The 18585-nt window shown below is 41.3% G+C and overlaps 1 protein-coding gene across 12 annotated transcripts in view; it reads right to left on the bottom strand.

The window, feature by feature from the left end:
- Nucleotides 1–199: 199 nt before the first annotated feature.
- Nucleotides 200–18585, bottom strand: part of afdna (afadin, adherens junction formation factor a) — a 128713-nt gene continuing 110327 nt past the window's right edge. For 8 of the 12 annotated variants that reach the window (XM_050059045.1, XM_050059050.1, XM_050059048.1 and 5 more), the window contains 4 exons: nt 13391–13519; nt 9038–9584; nt 3239–3323; nt 200–2154 (listed from right to left, as the gene is read on the bottom strand). In XM_050059045.1, coding sequence (XP_049915002.1) covers nt 2001–2154; nt 3239–3323; nt 9038–9584; nt 13391–13519 — 915 coding nt within the window. In that variant the 3' untranslated portion in view covers nt 200–2000. The remainder of the gene's footprint in view (nt 2155–3238; nt 3324–9037; nt 9585–13390; nt 13520–18585) is intronic. The other 4 variants (XM_050059054.1, XM_050059057.1, XM_050059053.1 and 1 more) reach the window with 3 other exon arrangements.

The raw sequence follows: 18585 nt of genomic DNA, 5'->3' as shown, positions 1-18585 counted from the left end.
GAAAAGTTAACTACACTACAGCCATCAGAGAAATTATGTGATGTAAAAAGTACACTACTTAATGTGGTGTAAACAGAAGCATAAAGTATTATAAAATGGAAATACTCAAGTACTAATACCAACTAACAGTGTTGACAAATCGGTTCTCAGAATAACACAATCAGTTGTGACACTAACAAAAGATGACACTTCCAGCCTGCACTGTTGAAAAATCTGTATTTATTAATGATTTACAAAAGGCTAAACATGAAACCATTTAAATGATTCAGTTCATTTTGAAACCTAAAAAGGAGTTGTTGTGGGGGGAGAGGAGACAGTGTACTCTGTAGTGTTTTTACAGGTCAGTTATTATAACAGCATCTTATCTCATCATGTAGAATCTGTTTTAGTGGAGGCTCCTGGAGAGAAAAATTAAATAAATCCACACACAGGATGGAGTCAAACTGCAGAAGAGAGACACATTTGAAACATCACTATTTTTAATCTTTTGTTTTCAGAACTGGGGGGTGGGGGGTGGGGGCGGCACACCAGGGTTTGAAGTGCGTTCCTTTTAGCAGAGCAGAGCAGTGTTGGTGAAAGTAATCGTGGTAATTGTGTGTATATATATTTGTACAATCACAATTCTGTCACCTTGACTCCAGTCCTTAAAATAAACAAACTGGATCACCCCGAACTACAGCTGGTGTAAAAACAGAACACTTTTCTGTCTCTAATGCAGAAAAACACAGATTATTACCACAGTACGAGAGGTCCCAAATGTAATCCACTTCTCAAAACAGTTTGCAGATACATAGTTAATATTAAAAACAAGTTTTTGTGCAAGTATGTTTTTTCCACAAGGTTTGAAATAAATATCTGTAAAGCAAACAAGGACTTAAAGAGTAATTTCTTTTCCTTTTTTTTTTTTATTATTGTGAAAACCAACAATCACATTTGTGAGTGAAAGAAATCATTTTTCTGGCTTGAATTTTACAATCAATGAAATTAATCTCACACAACTCTGCAAAAAATGACTATTAGATTTAAAAGTAAATAAAATTAGAGTTACGTCAGATTGGGGCGAAACATTTAAAAATTTAACTCCGCTGACAGTGAGAAGCAGCAGGGAGACAGTCCAGTTTTAGCGTTAGCGAGTTGGATTTTTCTGTCACCAAAATGCTGTTAAATCACATTAGTTTTGCAGTTTTTAGTAGCCTGGCAGGTTTCTACAGTAGTAAAAGAGTGAGACAGTTGTGGACCCAAATATTTACAGTAATGTTGTGCACTTAAAGATCCTTCTCTGGACTGTACGATCCTCCTCTGGAGAATCTTTCAGAGTTTTTCTAAAACATCACGAAAGAAAGAAAGAGAGAAGAAAAAAAATCCCAAGCTTTCTTGCTACGGAATGAAATAACAGTGTTTCCACTTACTGAGAATTTAATTTAAAAAAAAAACAAACAAAAAAAAGATTGGTCTGGAGCTCAACCGTGGGCATTTCTGCTGGCAATTAAAAGTGTGAAAACAACATGATGCAGAAAAAGAGCATTAAAATAACACCGTAAAACTGTTCATATTTCAGTGAACTATTTAAAAAAAAAAAATTAAAATGAGAATAAACCTTTCTCCATCCCCTCGCCCCAGGAACCATTTTATAAACAAAAATATATCCCCCTTTGTCGTGTGATTCTCAAATTCTCACTAGATACAATTAAAACTTTTGTACAGTGCTTTATCATTATATATCTTTGACAGACCTTAACGAGGGGAAGAAATTTTTAAGCCATAAATGTCTCTCCTATTGCAACGATATAGCTACGTCAAAAAAAGTGAATGGTCCAGTTATTCAATGATTAAAATAAAAAATAAAGGGGGAAAACAACACATACAGGAGGAGACGGTCAGTGGTGGGGAAGCGAGCGCCGGCTCTCTGGACCCGCTTTTGTCCCAGGAGCACCTTAACCTTACCGCCGTGATGTCGTTGTTGTTAAGGTGGAGCTGGGAGGTGAAAGGCTCGGGGTCTACTACTTGGTGTTGAGCTCGTTCTCCAGCTCCATGAGTTTGCGTGAAGCCTTGACCTTGTTGGAAACCTCCTTCCCCTGAGAGAAGAGACGCTGACGCTCCTTGAAGGTCAGACTCTCCGGAGCGCCGCTGGGGATCGAGTTCTCCTGCTCCTGACTGCAACACACACAAAAAGCAATGTTTGGAATGACACAACAAATTTACTCAAGTAATGTACAAATGTCAATGCCGATTTTTACTTCTACTTATTCTTGTTCAAACATACAAAGAGCGTATTCAGTGATGCTATAAATTAAACGCTTTGTGCTTGTAAGCCTCCGAGAACCACTCAAGTTTCTCTGACAGTTTACATCCATGTTTGTGAAAACGTGAAGCTTCACACTCATCTTCCCCCCAGCAGCACAGAAGATCTATACAATCAGCACAGTTTAAAGGTGGACACCCAAAGTTAGTGTCATCGATTCAGTATCTGACCAAATGTCTCCCCTTCTGTTCCTGAGGTAAGACATTGAATAATGACCAGAAAAGTATTTTTTGCAGAACATTATGATGTCACAATGAAGTTGACCTTTGACCTTTTGGATATAAAATGTCAGCACTTCATCATTTTATCCTATTGGACATTTGTGTGAAATTTTATCTTGATTATGAATTCTTGAGTTATGGCTAAAAACAGTTTTTTTTTTTTAAAGTGATCTTGACCTTTGTTCAAACAAATTCTAATCAGTTCATTGTTGAGTCCAAGTGGACGTTTGTGCCAAATTTGAGGCAACTCTCTCAAGGCCCTCTAGAGATACCGCATTCATAAGAATGAGATAAATGCAAGATCACAGCAACCATCAAATTCTGATCAGTTAATTGTTGAGTTCAAGTGGATGTTTGTGCCAAATAAAAGAAATTTCCTTAAGGGGTTCTTGTGATATTGCATTTTCAGGTGGAAACGGACAGACAGACTTAGCCACGGTAGCACAGATGCTTAATAAACCGGCAGCTTAACATTTAATACAACAAAGAAGTCCCTTCAGATTCCCGTCACCATCATGCATTACATGAGTCTTTGGTTTGTTTAGCAAAATCCTGCTATAAATGTTTTTGCTGCTGTGAGCATCCAACGCAAGAGAAGTTTAAGACTCTTCTTATTGATATTGTTCAACTGTTAAAGATGTTGATCATCTTGTGTCATAATAAATTAGTCCTTCACATAAGACACAAGGGAACAGAAAGAGAAAAAGAATCTCACCTCTTCGTCCATTTGTCCCGCGGGTCGTTGTAGACTTCTCCTGATCCTACAACTCCTGCTGAGTTTCCAGTGTACGTGTTAAATCCTGTGCCGGGTTCAGGAGTCACACAGCAGACAGACAAAGCAGTGAGACAAGAGTCAGCATCGCTCATATTTCAACTCCTGTTATCTGAAAACATCTGAGACAGAAGCTGCTGGCTGCTGTCAAGGTCTCTGGTTCCCCTTTGCTATCACTCCCATCATTACGGACATCTGTGGTTTTTAATCACAGAATCCTTATGAAAATGACAAATTGTTTTCCCATAACAGTATCTATTATTGACCAGAGACCCTGGTCACCAGCAGCCAGCAGCTTCTCCAGTCAACATCACTTCATTTCCCACAGACCAGCCTGAGCAGAAGGAAGGAAGAGAGGGAAGGTTCTGGAAGCATTAGGGCAGAAACAATCAGATCTCATTAAAGTAGAGCAGCGAGCCGAGAAAAGAGAAAGAGCGTTAAAAAGCTGTTAAAGGGCCATTCCAAAGCAGCGAAAATGGTCTGTGGAAGTGTCGCTGGGATCTGAGGCCGAGGTCACCGTCAAGCATCTACTTTATTTCTGACACTTTTACCTTTTGTCATTTAGATCCAATGCTGAACTTATAAAACAATGATCACAGTTACAGCAGGATTCATAAAATATATGGAATATCCAGATATTTTAAATCCAAATCAAGCCATGACCCAAAGAAAAAAGCCCCTGTATAGATGTAAAAATAAATGAATAAATGATATCCTGGGCTCCATTAAAGCTGGTGCATCTAACATGAGGAAGGTGACCACGACCTTTGACCTCCAAAGGAGATGTTAATCAGTTGGCTCATGTGCCCCTGTGTCTTTTCCAAACAAATCCAGCAGCGTCCAGCCTGAAGCGAGACGCAGGTCTGGTCTGCCTGAGTGGTTCCCAACCATGTGACCCAGGAGTCTGCAGAGGTTTATTTCCAAACAAATATTACAGCAGGAAAGAAAAACCGTCAGTTCCCTCCTGCTGATTCAAGAATATTCTATGTTCTAATCTCCTTTTGTCAACAAATCCCATGAAAAGACCCAAACCTACAGTGAAATGATCCGGTGAATAATAATTAAAGTGTGCAACAAGAGACCTGGACTCTGTGTTCAAAGACGGGGCTCTATTAAGTCCTTTAAAAGTTTCTCACTGAATGCATTTGCAAAAATAACCAGATTAAGGCTTCTGTGTTTTTGGGTCATAACGCTGGCGATTAAACTGTTGCAGAAAAATTTCCAATGTCGGAATAAAATCATGGGAGCACTCCCATGATCTTGATTGTTTGGTGTGAACGTGGTCAGGAAACTCAGTCTGAACTGTCTGAAGTCTGTCTTTTTTGTCTTGATGTTACGACCAAATCTAACAGGTTTAATATTACCGCAATTTTTCGTCTTGGCTCATGCAAATGGTGTGATTCAGTGACATGAACATCGTCAACAACAATTGATTTTCTAAATCAGTGGTTCCCAACTGGTCCAGCCATGGGGGTCCAGATTTCTCATAGTTTCTATAGTCATTAGGTCAAGGTCCACACAGTTTAACACATTCAGCGTCATACATGTGTTTGGCCATGTCATCGAGCTAGTTTGCTCTCTGTCAAGCAGCTGTCCATTAGTCACTCACTCTACAGCAGGAAATGGCACTTTAAAATAAAAGCTATGTTCTTTAAATTCATTATACTTCAGAATAAAATGTGTTTTATTTTTTCTGTTCTAGTGTATGGTAGGCATAAAGCAGCTCCATAGAGTCCTCCTCCAGCTGAGCAGGTCGTGAACACCAGAGATTTCTTTTTGGCTCCCCAATAATTTTTACTGACTGGACTCTTTTTGGACTTTTCAAATAATATAAGACTAAATCAATCAATTACTAATCCAATTTGGGTCTTTGTAAGATTCAGCTGCTCCTTCTGCTATTATTGTATGTGAAATAAAGTTTGTTAAAGTTGAATGTTTGGGAGAGTGTGAGTGACCGGATCCTGTAATAATGAGTGTGGGAACTTTACCAACACATCCCCCCTAGAGCACTGAATGTGTGTTAATCCGCAGCTGAAAATAGTCCCCCAAAAAATAACTACTGACTCTTGTTTGAGTAACGACTGCTGACAGCTATGGTGCCCAGCTGTTTAAGAAAATTGTGAGCCGTTTTTAAAGATATACATCTTGACTTTGAACAAATGGGACACAGATAATATCTGGAAGTCTGATGGTACTGAGGGATGGACTGCCCAGTTCTTGGTTTTGGTCTTTTCATGGGACAGCCTTCCACTTGCTGACACGTCTTACCAGTGAGCAGGAACAAATCAGTTGTGCTTAAATTGAGAGAATAAAGCCCTGCAGACCCTTCATGGCACAATATTTCACACCGCAGGTTGAGAGGAATCACTGGATTCGATCAGTAACGTGGAGTTCTTCATCTTGTTGTGCTAATTACTGAAGACAGTGGTCAAATCCTTCCAGCTGACTGCAGGAAGAACCCAGGAGTTAAGACGTTTAAAATTATCTTAACTCTACTTGGTTGTGTTTCAGCAAACACAACTTGGGAGTCCAAATGCATGTTGCTCTTGTGTTTGAGATGAAATGGAGGGGGCTGTTGGTACAGTTCAGATGCAGACACAGTGACAGGGTGTGAACCCAGATGGATTCATCCAGCTGGCAGCTCCTAAGCCCTTTTATCTTTGAGTTTTACAGCGCAAAATTAGAGAGGGAGATCTGAAGTGTGTGTGTGTGTTTTTTTTCCCCGTTAAAGGGTTTTTTTGGGGAGTTTTTCCTTATCCGCTGTGAGGGTCCAAAGGACAGAGGGACGTTGTATGCTGTAAAGCCCTGTGAGGCAAATTGTGATTTGTGATATTGGGCTTTATAAATAAAATTGAATTGAACTGAATTGAATTGAAGTGTAGTTTGGGATGGGAGTCCCACTTCAGCCTCTAACCACACAAACACAAACTGGCAGAGAACAAAGTAACCACAGAGAAACAAGCCTTGTTCAAGGCCAGTAACATTCCTCTGTGGAGCCAAAAGAGATGGAAAATTATACTTCTGGCACTGCGACTGAAAAATCTCCAGAAGCACAAAAAAAGTCATCCGCTGGCTTTTCACGGATTCTCAAAGGTTGTGAATGTTTTTCTTCAACTCTGCTTCAGTTATCTCAGAGGCCAGCGGAGTCTAAAAAAAACCTCATTGTTTTTTGTTTTTCTGCACCAACACGCAGTTTTTGTTAGAACATCCGTCTCTGGGGATGGCTTGAATTCTCTTTGTAGCCTTCTCCAGTTTGTGCACCTTCTGAGTCAAACAGGCCTCAGTGTTGTTTATTTCTTATTGTGGTTTTATTCTGATTATAAAAATATCTGCGTTCCAACAGGAGGCTGCATTTTTATCCACGTCAGAGCTTCTGGAGCTGCCAACCGATCAAATCACTCATTCAAACACATTCTGGAGATTCATATGTCAGGGAAGCCAGAGACTCAGGTGCCGTGTGGTCACCTGAACCTGCCGCAATGCCCTGTGGGAGTTGTAGTCAGGTTTAGTAAAGCCGTAGCATTAGACAGCAGAGACACAGACTGACGAAATGAGGGACAAGCCGGATCAGCTGACAGAGCCGAAACAGGCAGACGACAAGCACAAACAGGGAGTCAGATTATATTGGGAGGGCAGATTAAAAGACAGACCAACAGAGACGAGCAAAGTGGGGAAAAGGAAGCAAACAAAGGATAAATAAAGACAGCAGCCTGGTGGAAGCTACGCACAGGACAGGCAGTAAAAAGCAATAGACATCAAGCCGGTTACTGGGGTGAGCCGCTGGCAGCCAGAGTGCAGTGTGTTGTATTGATGATGCATGTGTGTGGTGTGACGGGGGGTGAGACATGCAGATTTTATTTCTGAGGGAGGTGGTGGGGTGGGGTGGGGTGGGGTAGGTAGTGGGACATTAGTGGGATGTCTTCCTGATTGGAGTGAAATTGCAACAGTGGTCCATGAGGTCCTGGATATGTTAGTGCTCAATAAGCAGCGAGGGTGGAGGTTTATTCTGAAGGTGCAGGCAGCTGTTTCCTGGACCTCAGGCAGTGATGACATTCAGACTGTGCTGCATTCAACGCTCTATTTGTCTGTGGACGTTCATGTAGTTGCACTAAGTCATGTCTGCTTGTGACCATGTGTCACTCAGGCTCTGTATTGTCTGACAATTTGTCTTCTAGTGGTGATTTTTTTTCATACATTACTTTGATAATAGAACTTGAGGTTTTTGTTTAGGCTGCTGATCGTGTGTCGGTGGGTCGGTCAGGTTGCGGAACTAATTGGTCATATGTCTGGATGGCTGACTGTAATTACAATGGTTCTGCTAAAAACCGGTAGAAGTGTGGGCTGGTTCGTTCAAGCTTCTAGTTCTAATTCTTATTTGGTGGAAAAGGATATGAGTGAGACGAGTGGCTCCCAGATTCAGTGGGTTTATTTGTTTAAAACACTGTCTGGTCTGCTTACTGATTACATTCAATGTCTAGCTCCAAAGATTTATCTTGGGATCCTTTGTGGTGGTCATGGCCCCTTAGTTATTAACTAATTAGTTAGAAGAGCCCAATGTTTTTGGCACATACCTAACATACAAAAAAATATAACAAGATGCACAGAAAGTGCGTCTGAGGTAAAATCATAGAGGGATATACTTCGAGAAAAAAATTCCAGACAGCTGCCAGCTGACTGCAGTGTGACCCCTCTACAGTTTGATATCATTTTCCAACAATGAGCTCTTTTGAAGAAAATCAACGATTCATATCTTGACAAAATATTTGACCTGGATAAACCAAGAAAAACAGCTGTTTCATATCTGAGCTGTGTTTAGAAAGGCTGCTTGATACATAAGTTTTTTCTAGAAAGAACTATGGCACGAGCATGACCTTTATAATCTTGCTGTATTGGATAACTGCCACTATGAGGCGCTGTGGTTCGAGCAGACAGAGGCTTAGTTTGATCCAGATTGACGACATGAAGATTTAGACTTTTTTTTTTTTTTTTTTAAACAGCCACAGACAAAGAAGAGGCCTTTCACTCAACACACTGCTGCTGTGTGCGTTTTGGCATGTTTATGAAATGATTTAATCGGGTGATTGATGGGTTGTGTGAAGCCAATGGTGTGTCTCCTTCCCTTTAAAGCCAACACCGCTAAGCAGAGCCACGGGGCAGGAAGGGGGCGGGCGGGCAGACTGACGGCTGGCCTCGCCCCCTCTGTCCCAAGCAGCAACAAACCAGACACAAAGGAGGCGGCGAACGACAACACCAACAGTACTATGATTGGCTCTGATGGGTCTCAATCTGCAGCAAAAAGTGGTGGCGTGATTATCGATTGCTTTTTCTGTTCACAAGTGCTGATCGAGTGGGGAGGGGGGAGTTTGATTGGAGGAAGATGTGGAGGGGAAAAAAATTACTGGAGGAGGTGTTGAAACAAACCAACATAAAAAAATACAATCTGATTTGCTCGAAGAGAGGGAGGGAAATTTCCACATATATAAAATAACGAACATAAAGTGATGAACGTAGGGACTGATTGACGACAAAAAAATTGGACAAACATATAAAGGAAGGAAAAAGTAGACGGTGGAAGTGAAAAGGCAGAACACCTCTCTACTGAAGGTCAAAATAAAAACAAAGTAGCTCTAAACTATGAAGGAGTGGGTAGTAAATGAAGAGATGAGTGAATGAGAGGGAGGTATGGGAGCTGTGGAGGGCGCTGTGGCGAGCCTGACTCCTCTCTCCGCTCTCTGGGTCTACCTTTAAAGCCTCCTGGGGGGATGGAGCTGGGTTTGGCAGGAAGGGGGGGACCTGTACTGTTGGAGTTGTTGACTGGCGGCTGGAACGAGCCAGACAGGAAGATGCCGTCAGAAAGAGGGCGGGGCTTGCGCGCAGTGGGCGGCGGCTGAGGCCTGCTGTGATTGGGTGAGGCGGAGGCCGGGAGGTCGCCGTACGACTTCCTGGTCGCCGACAGCTTCACCTGACCTGATTGATTGCCGCCGCCGCCACTCCCTGCTTTGGTGGCTTCCTCCTCGTCCTCCTCATCGCCCGCGTAGGAGACAAACTTGGCGGTGTAGAGCGTGTCGGGGGAGGCGACCTGGGTTTTGAGGTAGGAGGTGTTTCTCTGTGGGGGGGGCGGGGGGGTGTTAGTAGGGTTGTGGGGGGCGGGGGGTTGGTAATCCCGGGGCAGCGGGGGCCGATACAGACCGGCCGGCTCGTCAGGCGTCAGCAGCTTTCTCTCGGCCTCCTCGTGCTGCCGGCGCCGCTCGGCCTCCAGGCGATTGTAGTACTCCTCCTCCTGTCTCCTCTAAGGGAGGGACAACCTGTTAGTAAGCTCCACTCTCATTGGCTCTCACCTCAGCAATGGACACTGACTAGCTAACCAGCTACAAATACAGACAGCTGGGGAGATATTCACCTCGACAGACAGCTCCACCACCACAGGTAAAACCACATCTTTCTACAACTACTGATTCTTCTAGGCCCGATTCACCTGCTCTATCTGAGCTGCCCAACAATCTATAAAGATCTAGTAAAGGACAAAGTCCAAGTCCACCATGTCTACAGACATACCAGTCCTAGATCAGGGGCCTCATTTATAAAATAGTGTAACGACTAAATTCCATCTGAAGCTGTGATTTGAAGCTCCTCTATGTTTGATTTAGTGGCATCTAGTGGTGAGACAGCAGACTGCAACCAACTGAACCCTCTATTGTGTGCCAAGTGTGTAGGGGAATTACGATGGCCGTCGCAAAAAACTTGTATGGCCCTATCTAGAGCCAGTGTTTGGTTTGTCTGTTTTGGGCTACTGTAGAAACAACATGGCAGTCTGTGGAAGAGCCCATTCTTAGGTGATAACAGTACAAGCTAAGATGCTGTTAATTAGTGAGTACTCATTTGAAGACATTAGGACTTCATTATCGTCTTGTTAATTGGGACTTAATCATTGTTGACAATGTTTCGTTTTTTATACTTATCTAGTCCTACTGATCCCAAGTAGCTAGAAGAAATTAATAATACATAACAAACAAAAGTTGGCATCTCAGGAGGATATTGGAAGATTGGAGGGGCTGCATTATTTTACTAAAAGTTTAATCTATTGATTACATATTCAAATCAACTTCGTTTGGTCTCTGAAATATCTAAAAACCATACCATAAACACAGCTATTTCAGCCTCCTGAAACTACTTTATATCACCAAGAATTAACTTTTATAAATGTTGCCCCTGAGCTGGACTTGACCTAACTGGTTTGCCACCAAAGATGACAACAGGAACAAGTCGAGGACTTGATCCTTCTACCCCTGATAGAGTCTAATATGTTGTATTTTAACAAGAGTCAACCAAGCCAAACCTGCTGTGACTGGTTTAACAACTCCTCAAAGCTGGCATGTCACTGGAAGACGTCCCTGTCCTAACTGGTCCACACTACCTAAAAACTTTATCTGACACTTGGCAAATGTTTCTGGATGTACAGCTCACCAGCTTCCTGGACCACCCTGTCTACCACCATCTCCCCTTTCCCTCAACACTGTGGGAGTGTATGCATGTGTGCACAAACTATGTGTCCATATGTGCCTCAGGTCCTCTGTGTATCCTCAGTTTATACAATATGGGTTTGTGGGTAGTTTTTTGATTCGAGCCCACCCTGTCTCCACTGGCCTGTGATGTTACACATGAATCTACGCTGGAGGAATGTGTTTAGATTTCTGGGTTTGGAGCTCAACCAGCTGCTCCGGGTCACAAGTGCTCAATGTCGATGCCTCTGATGTCAGATTATCTTCACGTTTTTTGATTTTTTTTTTTTTTTTTTGGTCCGTTTCATGTAGTCGAGATCGTATATTTCCTCAAAAACATAACCTCTAGTGCTGTGGATGTATCCGAGCTGCTTTTGATGGTTGAATCAGCCCAGTTGGAATCTGAAGAAACTGGGAGGGATTAGTGGGTGTGTGGGTTTGAATGAGTGGGTGGCTGGGTTTCTGAATATGTACAGTATGGATGGCTGAGGGTGGGAATGAGGCACATGGGTGGGTGCAGATTTCTGTGTGTGTATGTGTGTGTGTGTGTGTGTATGAACTGAATATGAAGCATGTAGTCTTTGGGGAAAAGTGGGAGGGTGGGCGGCATTCCCTAAACATAGTTTCTGAGGCGATGCTGGATGGAAATGGTGACAAAAAAATCAAATTAAAAACTCAATGAAATCATAACAGCTTCCCCCAAAAAACTGAAACAACTGAACTTCCTGACACACACCGACAACGACGACAACAAGATGGGAGTCCATGCTTGAGGTGGGTGGGAGCACATAACATGACACAGCAACACGTCACATAGGGTGGGGGGAGGGTGCACAAGATGAGGACATGCAATTGGACATCTTAACAATAAACAGTCAGAATAACAGTCATAACATCTTAAAAATAATATCTCCTTAAAGATACAGCAGTCTTAAACGAGTAACCTCACTTAACTAAAGTTAAATCCTCTTTTTGATACTTTTCACCACTACTTCTCTACTTTTATAAACTCAGCAGGTCATTAAATCAGTCCTATTAGAGCAAATGAGCAATATTATCATATGAATTTTTACAAATGTTATTGAGGTTTTTAAAGTAACCAGTGGCGTGATCGGTCGTCTACAGTTCACAGGACAAATGCACCAGAATAATGACATCATGGTGAGGTCAGTGGACGTGACACAATGATAAAAACACTGGATATGTTTGACTGACACATACGACAGAGATGGGCGGGTGGACATCAGATCAGACTACTGGTCATTAAAATCCTCAATCAAACAAAATAATGCCAAATTTAGAATATTTCTACTTTTTAACACATATCACAGGAACATATAGGCTCGTCAAGCTAGCTGATTACATGAACAAACAGAAATCAAGTCATTACAGCAAACAGCATAAACTGTATCTAGTGACTGTAAAGTTTTGCGATCCCTTTGCTTGTTGCAAACTTTGCTGTTGTAGATTTTGTTTAAGATGAATGTTTTTAATTCTGCACTCGATGACCCACGATGACAAAACAAAAACACACAAATCAAAAACTTAAATCTGTCTTTGTTGGAAGCAAATTAAGTTTCGTTTTGCAAGTTATTGTGTGCAGAAATAATGGCCAAAAAAGTAAATTTCATCAATTTTAAAAGGTATTTTTCACACAATAAAGCTTGTACCAGTTGAGGGACTATGAATATTTTCTTAAGTTGCTGTACCTTCTGAGGTTGGACTATATTTTAATGCTTTTTAAATTCATATGAGCAAGTAAATGTCCTGTACCTCTGATAAAAAGGAGGTTAGGACCTACTTTAGGATTTGATACAAATGTGCAATGTTTACACATGGCTTCTTCACATAGTTTTCATAACAAGGAAGTTAAAGCAATCTGCCAATATTTTTTTGCCTCAGTTTATTTGAATGCATAAAAATGCCCCTTTCTTTACAGAGTAGTTCGACATTTTGGGATTTTTCACTTTCTTGCCAAGAGTCAAATGATAAGATGGATGCGGTGCTCATGTCACTATTGTAAATTTGAAGCTAGGTTAGCTTAGCACAAAAACTAGAGGTAGGGGGAAACAGCTAGCCTGTCTCTGTCCGACAGCAACAAAATCCACCTCTGAGCTCCTCTAAAGCTCACTCCTGATTTAGTTTGTCTCATCCTTACAAAGATCAAGGTGTAAAAACTACAAGTTGTAGTTTTCCAAGGGGTTATGTGCCGGACTGTATCTTTAAAGTAAATGTGTGTATTTCCCAAAATATAACAACATTTCATTTTAACTAACTTTCCTGGCTATTTTATGATAGTTATCTTAAGTCTTCTGGAGTTCATCAACTATTTTGTGCCACATAATTTGATATTCACTCAGTGCCAATAGTCAAATTTAATAGATTTAATGAAGAGTTGTATTGTACTGTTTCATGATGGTCTAAATACTATTTGAGGGGCTTTTCAAGTCTCAGTGGTCCAGCCCTGAAATATTTCTTCCCTGTTTTTTCTTATGATAAATGGCTCCGGTATTACAAACAAACTTCCTAAACATTCTACAGTCATTAATTAAACTCCTAAATAAATTCCTATAGTGTCACAGACAGACAAACCGACCTTCTCCTCGGCCTCTCGTTTGGCCTCCTCCCTCCACCTCCTCTCCTCCTCCTGCTTTGCTCGCTCCTCCGCCTCCCGCTTACGAATTTCCTCCAGCTGCTGCTTACGCCGTCGCTCCTCGTCCTGCAACTGATCACACACGCACACACAGATATCACACACACACACACACACACGCAGCAACATGCCAGAGGGCACACATGCAAACAAGTTAGTACAACATGAATCGTGTGTCATTCATACATAAACTCATCCCGTGACTCTGTTTGACTGCTTGGACACTAATGTACACTGACATGTTGTGTGTAACGTGAGGTAGGTTTGATTTGTCTCACAGGACTGCTCCAGAGGAGAGGAGCAGTGGGCACTGCAAACACACAGCACAGGCAGACTCACACACTGCTGAACATGCAGATACAAACAACAACATGCAACAACAACAACAACAACAACAACAACAGGGCAAGAAACAAAAGACAGCCCCTCTTTCAGCGACTTAAGGTGCGTTTGATTTTGTTGTATTATGAGCATATAAAAACATTAAAAGGTCCCGCTGAGCAGGAGAGGAAGAATAAATCAAGCGGACCTGAAGTAACTGCAAGCTTAGCGGGCTGCTGCAGAAATATTCTGATCCCAACACAAACCCAGTGGAATACGCTGACACACAAGACAAACAGACCCTTTCTCTGGGCTGGATGGTGGTTAAAGGGTCAGTTCAACCAAATTACAAAACATATTTTGCCACTTACCTCTTGAGGTATCTATCTAGGATATATCATATATCCTACATACAACAACATAGTATATATTGATTTTATGTATGAAATTTTATGCTCTGTTTTAGTTTTACTATTTTTCGTATATATTTTAGTCTCTGATCACTTGCTTTTGCCTTCCCCCCCCCCAAGTTTCAAAAGCCTTCCGGCCTGGTTTATTTTTTTGTTTTTCATCCCACATAGAACATTCACATGACAACCCACAAGAAAGTAACAAAGTAAAGAAAAAAAAAAAAAAAAGCAATTTATAAAAGTAACCACAGTGTTACCTATACATCATTCCTTTACTATGAGTCATTCATTCATTTGTAAGAGTAGAGCCGTACAGTTTACATGGTAGGAAGTAGTTGAAAAAAGGCAATAAGAGTTACTAGGCTACCCAGCAACTAGCTCTATAAAGGATCGCCAAGTCTTGTGGAAACTCTCTTCAGAGCCCCGAAGGGTAAATCTGAGCTTTTCCAATGCAAGGTGTTGCATAGCATCTCTCCTCCACATTGTGTAAGATGGTGGGTTTGCCTGTTTCCAGTTTAACAAAATCAGCCTACGGGCTAATAAGGTTGTAAATCTGGCCACAATTAGATTAGACCCCCTGAGGGGACTGTTCTCCCCTGCCACTCCAAAGATAGCCAACACAGGGTCCGGGTCTAGCACATGCCCAAAGCAGTCCGAAAAGATCTTGAATATTGAGGTCCAGAACTGTGACAGCTTTGGGCATGACCAAAACATGTGTGCCAATGTGGCTGGGTGGACCTTGCATCGGTCGCATAGTGGATCTGTATCGGGGTACATTTTACTAATTTTTACTTTGGAGAGATGGGCTCTATGCAGCACCTTAAACTGTATAAGGCCATGTCTAGCACATATGGAGGAGGTATGGACATTCCTCTGTGCCTTCTTCCATTGGTCGTTTGACAATTCTAAACCCAAATCTTCCTCCCAAGCAGTTTTTAGATAGTCTAGAGTGATCTCTGCCTGTGCAGATAATTGGTTATAAATGAACGATATCACTCCTCTAGTCATGGGGTCAACAGAAAATAATACATCCAATTGAATAGGATCAGGAATATTTGGGAATCTGACTGTTGGACTGGATGTTGCTTTTGCCTTTTAAACTGTTACGATTTTTCATATTTATTTATTCTATTTTTTTTAATGTATTTTAACTTTTTTTTTTTTGCTTTAAATTTTTAGATTATCTAACTATTCCATAATTTTTTAACTTCTTGTTAGTTTTTTTTATTTTTATTTGTAATACTAATTTATTTTGTTAAATTTAATTTTTTTAATCTATTTCAAAAAATTGTTTTGTTTTCATTTAACTTTAATTTTATTATTAAGTATTTTTCAATTTATTATAATGATCAGTTTTACCATTATTATTATTATAAAATATATGATAATTATTGTCATTTTTTTTTTAAAGAAGCACTGACTGTGTGAATTAAGCACCCTAAAGGATGTCAACAAATTAAATACAGAGGGAAATAGTAGGGCCTGTTCCTCTTCTTGTTTTGTTTGAGATATTTTCCTTAAATATAATTTTTTCCAGTCAATTTATTTCTGTTATGGACAGAAATCTCAGAGATGGAAATAAAACAAAGTTCATCTGATGGATAGAGAACACAAGAGCTAAGTAAGAAAACGTGTTTTTGTTTTGGTTGAACAGACCCTTTAAAGACAGAACATAAAGAGGCTCAGCTGGTCACACACAGATGGATGGATGGACGGATGGATGGATTCATGGACACCACAACATCATGACGTGGCCCTGCGCAGGCAGCGCCGGGGGCTCACAGGACTATCATGCATGGATCTCCACCTGGACGCCCCCTGTGATGCATTCAGCCATGCAGGCGCCACCTCCATATGCACTCAAAACATCACTGCTGACAAGAACCACAACAACCGCAGCTCTGCTACTCTACAAGCATGTAAAGGTTTGGTTTTAGGATTTGGAAACCCCAGTGTGTCATCAATGGTCAGCAGCAGCTTCACTCGCCGTCCCCTCCAGCAGTTGTTTTGAGTGGACAAAGAGATGGACAGCGTCCCCCAGCCAAACAACATCAAGCGTCCCAGGACGGCCTCTCCATGACCGGCTGCTCTTTAGCTAATCATGGCACAAGCCCTGCCTCCGACCCCACACCCCACCCCCAAAATGACACGACGACAGTAGTCCAGATGGGTGGGGAGAGACAGATAGGAAACACGGGCAGGTGGGCAGCCCAGACAGAAAACAGGAAGTGATGTAAGGGGCAGGGAGAGGATACTCGTCATTAACAGGAAGAACATACCAAGTCTAGAACAGAGATAGCTGGGACAGCATTCTGCTGCTGAAGAAGAAGAAGACAATAGAGTGTGAGAGAGAGGGGGAGCAGAGAGGAAGGGAAGGAGGGAGGAGAGGAAAATACCCAAATACTGAAAAGGAAGGTGTGGAGGAGATATCAATTAAACTACATTAGAGAAAAAGGAGAAGGGGGAGGTAGGAGGAGGAAACTGAGGAGTCAAATAGAAATAAAAGAAGGGAGGGGGAGGACATACAGTAAAGTGAAAACATTTCTTTTCTCCACTGTGCTGATTAGTGGCTGTTCAAGAGCTCCTTACACCACCACATCACTGCACCACCTACCTAACTACTTCTTCGAATATAACTCACATCATTCTTTATAGATTATATTCCACATTTTAGCTTCTTACGTTCCTTAGTTTTCTCTGTTTTCGCTGCTGGTAACTAATTGCCTCTCGTGAGATCAATAAAATAGTTTTTAACTACTTTACTTAGATAAATTTGGAATAAATACGTAGTGATTTTGAATACTAAAAATGGTAAAAAAAAATAAAAATAAAAAATACAAATCCAATATTTGCAACACATATATTCATTCGTTTCGCCAATTAATTTTTTATTTCTTTAAATTAAATCAAGTAACTTTTTTCGCTCCACTACTTCAACATTTAATTTTCCTGAGGTTTCTATATTTTGTTTTCCAAAAAAAGCTCCAATTCTGGTATCTTACTGATCATATTCACGGTTTATATTTTGTTTTGTTTTTTGCACTCTATTTGTATTGCAACTGCTGCTCATCAATTTCTCTTGTAATAAATGTTTTTGTGTTTTTATTATAACGAAGGGTTGTGGCCAGAGTAACCTGCTGATGGGGTTCGGAGCAAAATTTGGGCCCCTTTTTACCCTCTTTTCTGTCAGTTTATACGGATTTAACTAAAGGAAATTTATTTAGAAAAAGGGCCACCTGAGCACAATATACACTAAAATAATTAGGCTTCAAATTTGTATGACAAACTAAAAACCAAGGACTCTGTCAAGGACTGTATGCTGTCCAGATGTTGAAGCCCTCTGGGATAAAGTTGTGCTTTTGGGCCGAATACTATAAACAAACTTGACCTTCTCCTCTAAACTGTCATTGCTGAGTGTCCACTTACAGCCAGAACGAGTTTTATAGCAGCAGCACATGAAATCCAGAAGACTTAGTTTTAAAGTACGTCATTACAGGGAAAAACAAAAAACAAAACAAGATACCAAACAAACCACATGAACACATCCTCACAGATTCAACACCTTCCAGCCAACATAGCTAACGCATCCACCAGCACCCGCCCACATCCACTGCAGCCTCACACACAGACAAGTTAAGAAAATAATGCTGCACAATGGCCAGTTTAGTGCTAAAAATGATACTGATGATAACTAAAGTATCATCAGCTGGTGTTAAAGCTCAATGGCTTTGGCTTTTCCACATTAGTTCCTGTTTAAATCAAGCTGGGCTTTAATCATTATCCACTTTTACCTCTGCATTATTAAATAATAAAGTAATCAATATCCATTTAGGGTGCAGAGAACCTTGTTGAAATGGGACCAATGACACTATAGTCATGGCTCATTTCTGCTGTACAACACGGCTCTATATGCTGCATTTGCATTATATGGAAAAAGAAGCCAGACACAAGGAAGTAAAGTTCACTATAGACTAGTCATTGTATCTTTGCACAGCAGGACGCAGCTGTTTTCTGCCATATATCACGACTCACAGCCTTCACTTGTCAAACTAACAGTTATATCCATATGATGTGAATGCAGCATTGACAACATCCTCGCCTGCCTGCCTGCCCGGATTCCCCCCCATCCACCCCTCCAGCCAATCAGGTTTAAGCAGCTCAGCATGGCAAAGCGATGACAGAAGCATGTTGCAGATGCACATTGCAGGACATTCATAGTGGGAGCCACAGAGGAATCCATTTCCCCTTCTAGCATTTGAAAGCCGGCTTTGTTTCCCACCCCCATCAGCCTGACTTCCTGTGGCTCGCCCTTCCTTGTGTGCTGAACTACAGATTTGTTTCTAAACTTGAAATCAGAATATTTTACTTCTGTCAAAACAGCCTTTGTACATGGTACTACTTCCTGTC

Source organism: Epinephelus moara, chromosome 12 (assembly GCF_006386435.1).
Source record: "Epinephelus moara isolate mb chromosome 12, YSFRI_EMoa_1.0, whole genome shotgun sequence".
In the NCBI taxonomy this organism is placed as follows: domain Eukaryota; kingdom Metazoa; phylum Chordata; class Actinopteri; order Perciformes; family Serranidae; genus Epinephelus; species Epinephelus moara.
This window is presented reverse-complemented; position numbering and strand designations above follow the sequence as displayed.